Source organism: Musca vetustissima, unplaced genomic scaffold, assembly GCF_032173495.1.
Source record: "Musca vetustissima isolate MV318-11 ecotype Yass unplaced genomic scaffold, APGP_CSIRO_Mvet_v1 utg270313, whole genome shotgun sequence".
In the NCBI taxonomy this organism is placed as follows: domain Eukaryota; kingdom Metazoa; phylum Arthropoda; class Insecta; order Diptera; family Muscidae; genus Musca; species Musca vetustissima.
This window is the reverse complement of record NW_026873756.1, coordinates 7,330-11,320: the sequence shown is the minus strand read 5'-3', so window position 1 is coordinate 11,320 and position 3,991 is coordinate 7,330. Positions and strand designations below refer to the sequence as shown.

The window sequence follows — 3,991 nt, the reverse complement described above, 5'->3', positions numbered from 1 at the left end:
TATGGGAGCTATATCTAAATCTGAACCGATTTTTCCCAATTTCAATAGGGTTCGTCCTTGGGCCGAATAAGTGACATATGCCAAATTTCATCCAATTCGGATCAATTTAACATGGACAGACAGACGGACGGACGGACATGCATAAATCGACTTAGAAAGTGATTCTATGCATATTCTCAAAAGGAACCATGTGTCTATCTCGTTTCCTTTTGCCTGTTACAAACATATGCACAAAGACATAATACCCTGTACCACAGTGTGGTGAAGGGTATAAATATTCAATGTCTGGTAATGTGGACCTCTATAAAAAAGTGGGACCTTTTCATGAGGACGAGTTCGAAACGTGGGTGAATTTAATATGCGATGATATATTCTATCCTCTGAAAACTCGATATGCGAAATTACAGGTGCTTCGGTTGGACAAACCGCAAACATGAACCCGTATATTTTTGCATTCATTGTTACCAAAGAGTGTAATAAATTGAAATTTATCACAACCAAACCACAACCTACCTTTAAAGCCAAGTTATTTTTATTTGCAGCTTAGAGTTTTTTGAAATATAATGCAATAACATTTTTATAGACAAATATATATAATTTTTAACCTGGAATATATTTAGCCAACAAATCTACTATGTTGTGAAAACAATTTGTTTTCAGTTTTTACCGTTGGTACGCCCACAATATCAAAAAAAAAAGAAAATGGTGGTCCACATTACCGGAAGTTACTCTATAAGCATCTTGTACAGTGTGAGTTGAGTCTGTCGAGAGGTGGCTTTGCCTTTGAATTGCTTACTCAGACCATAGTAGCATCTGTTGGCCAACACTATTCTTCTCCTAGGTATATAAAAATCTTTCACTACCTCGATGTTGTAATTTTTAAGTTGGTCGTGTCAACTGTACGTCTTGCGCGATGGTACCATCAGCTTGGTCTTCTTGACATTTACTGCCAGTCCAACATTAAATACTCGTTCGGTATTGAAGAGCTCCGATAGGTCCTTTCGGACTTTAACTGCTGACCGTGTGCCAGAATGTGTCGATGTGTTTTTCGTGGGTCTTTTCACTCTGAGCCGATTGGGCTCTCGAATGTCGGCTTTATCGTCGATGAATAGATGGAATGTGTCGATGTGTATTTCGTGAATCTTTCCCAGGATTTAGCGCAGTGTGAAAATCTGGTCTATGGTGGATTCACCAGATCTGAAGCCGCATTGGTATGGTTCATTGACCATTGGCTTCATATATAATCATTGCTATACCATCATCTCTTATTGGGTATTTGGGCTATCTTCTTCACCGTTACTATTTGATACCAGAAGCTTTGCAAAATGCTCCTTCCAGATCCTCAACACGCTGTCCGTATCTGTCACCAGGTTTCCTACTTCATCTCTACGGGATGATGTGTCTGCATCAAAGCCGTCGGTTTGGTGTTTTACTCGCTAGTAAAATTTCCGGACTTCATTCTGACTCCTGTATATCTCGATTTGCTCTCGCTCTCGTTTTTCTTGTCCTTTCTTTTGAAAATACGTTTCTCCTCTCTCCTGCTAATCGCTTCAGATTTATATATTGTTTCGTTCATATTAAAATAGTGCATCCGATTGAGATGAAACTTTGGACAGCACGCTGTACTACACCATATAGCTCCCATAATTAATATTGCTCAATTTTATGCAAACAAAGACCCACGTCAATGGTCTTCCAAAGTGGTGAAGGCTATCCGTCTAATTCCTTCCGATGATACCCACCTCACTTGTTGGTATTGAATATGAGAAAAAGCGGTCCATGTTTTATCCCCCTTATTTTCCAATCGAAGTGGCTATAATTTGTCAATCCTAGTTCTTGGTGTTTTGATATAGTCCCCAAGACTGTAAGGGCACCTCCCCATCTTTGGTGTTTTGATTATTTCCAATAGTAGCTCTTTTCAACCTAAGTCGTAGAAGTTTAGCATTCCAGGGGTTTGGAAAATTTTTCAGAAACAATTCAATATATGTCCATTTATAATTGAAATTTGCGCTGGCTCAACCCATTTTTGTTATTTCCAATGTTTTATGCATACTGTCTGTCCGAGATGTAAATGGAAAAACGGAAATTCTTATTTCTGTTTCCAATTCCCACATTTTCTGTTTACTTGTAAAATATTTAATAACAAAAACTCTTCTTCTTACCTGACAACATGCTTGTGACGTTCAACCCAATATTTGATGGCACTGCGTACCATCATTTCCTGTTTCTTTGTCAGGCCATTGGGATTGGCGCCGTTTATGCCATTAAAGGTCTGCAGAGTTGACGGAGCACGAAACTGGGCACCCCAATCGGCCTTTGTACTGTATATGCCCGACATATCCAAATCATTGACAGGTTCTTTTTCTGCAAAGACAAATCAAAGGACAACAGCATAAAATAGGACAACAAATGGTGCGCTTGCCACTAGCCGCCTTACTAACCTTCATTTTGAATTAATTCAGATTTCGAATTAGCCGACAACGAACGAAACAATGCTGCCGAATTAGGTCGATAGGTATCCAACGATGCTGACAACTCCATCAATGGTTTCATTATGCCCTTCAGATGCTGCAGCTGTTCACAGGCGAATATCAACCAGGAACAGAAAAGGACATCGCACAAATTCGAATGGACCATAGAGAAGAGCAAGTAGTAGGCCTGATAGCCAAAGGATATCATATAGAACATGCCACTACTTGCATCCCAGGGATAGAATGACTTAATGGGCAGCCGTGGAATGGGTACGGTAATGGTAGAGTTGGTTTCCTTATCAGTGGCGAACTTGACACTCTCGCCAAAGAAGGTAATGGTAATCCATGCTATAAAGGAATCGAAGAAGAAGAAGAAAATTAATTAATGACCACTCAGTCTATTAACTGGGAATCTTACCAACGGCCGAGGCCACAGTCGTCAACATTACCAAGAAGAACAACTTTCGCATTTTAGCCAAAGCAATTGAATGATAGCGAGCATCCGACTCCGCAAACAGAGGGTGGGAGTTTGGCTGATTCCAAATGTTAAGTGTTCTAGAAATTCACCCACCAACCAGTCGACCAACAACGACAGCGGGGCAATATTAAAAGTGGCAGCCATGCAAAGCGAACATCAGCATCGACACCAGGACGGAATGTGTAATTAAAAATAAATTGTTCGATTAATTGATGCATCTTGGACAGAGGAGGACACACAGAGAAACTGTCAATGGACGGCACAATACATTTAATATACGCTTGATGGAAATCTCCATCTCCTTGGGCATAAACAAGTTCTTCGGGGCACAACAGTCACCCATCAGATGGTAAGAGATGCTTGGCTCCCAGCCTCTGGCGGCACACACACACTCACTTACCTGTAAAAGTTCTTTTGATTCACTGCCAGATAAACGAATTTCGTAATGCAATGCGTAAAGAATAGTGCCGTAATTGTATTGCCGGACAATTCATTAACCTCGTCGGCATTCAGGGCCATGTTGACAAGGATGAAGATGAACTGCAGCACTATCAGCACCAAGTGTATGGATGAGTAGACATTTTTCAGCAATGCAGAGCCTCCGGTGAATGCATGCATAAACAAGCCCGAATATTTCATCAACTTGATGTTGGGCATCAGATCGGCCACAAGGCCGGTATACTTCGTTGGCTGCAGATTGGCTTGCATCTGTTGGAGGTTAAGGATAGAGAAAAGGGGACAATTAATGTAAATTGTTGAGAACAAGATATTAAGTCGTGTAGATGGATATCATCATAACATCGATATTTGAATTTAAATGTAATCAAAGGACTGTCCGTACCGAGCCTACACCAAGTGTTCGCAAAAACTAAAATATTTTTATCGTTAGTGTTCCGGTACACCAACAAACAAAAGTGTTACTGTTTCGGATACAACGAATATGTTGTGTTCCACATATTCGTACACTACAAACGTTGGATACCGCTGGCGAAACTTGTAGTGCTATACAGCTGTAAATGAAAAATTTCTTCTTTCATATCTG

General features: G+C 40.4%; 1 protein-coding gene across 1 annotated transcript; it reads right to left on the bottom strand.

Annotated features, from left to right (window-relative positions):
* Positions 1-2,142: 2,142 nt before the first annotated feature.
* Positions 2,143-3,657, bottom strand: LOC133327882 (odorant receptor coreceptor-like). Its single transcript, XM_061536419.1, has 4 exons — positions 3,350-3,657; positions 2,890-3,026; positions 2,442-2,819; positions 2,143-2,364 (listed from the first exon to the last, which is right to left on the bottom strand). The coding sequence occupies exons 1-4, from the start codon at positions 3,655-3,657 to the stop codon at positions 2,159-2,161; spliced, it is 1,029 nt and encodes a 342-aa protein (XP_061392403.1). The 3' UTR covers positions 2,143-2,158.
* Between the last annotated feature and the right edge of the window lie 334 nt (positions 3,658-3,991).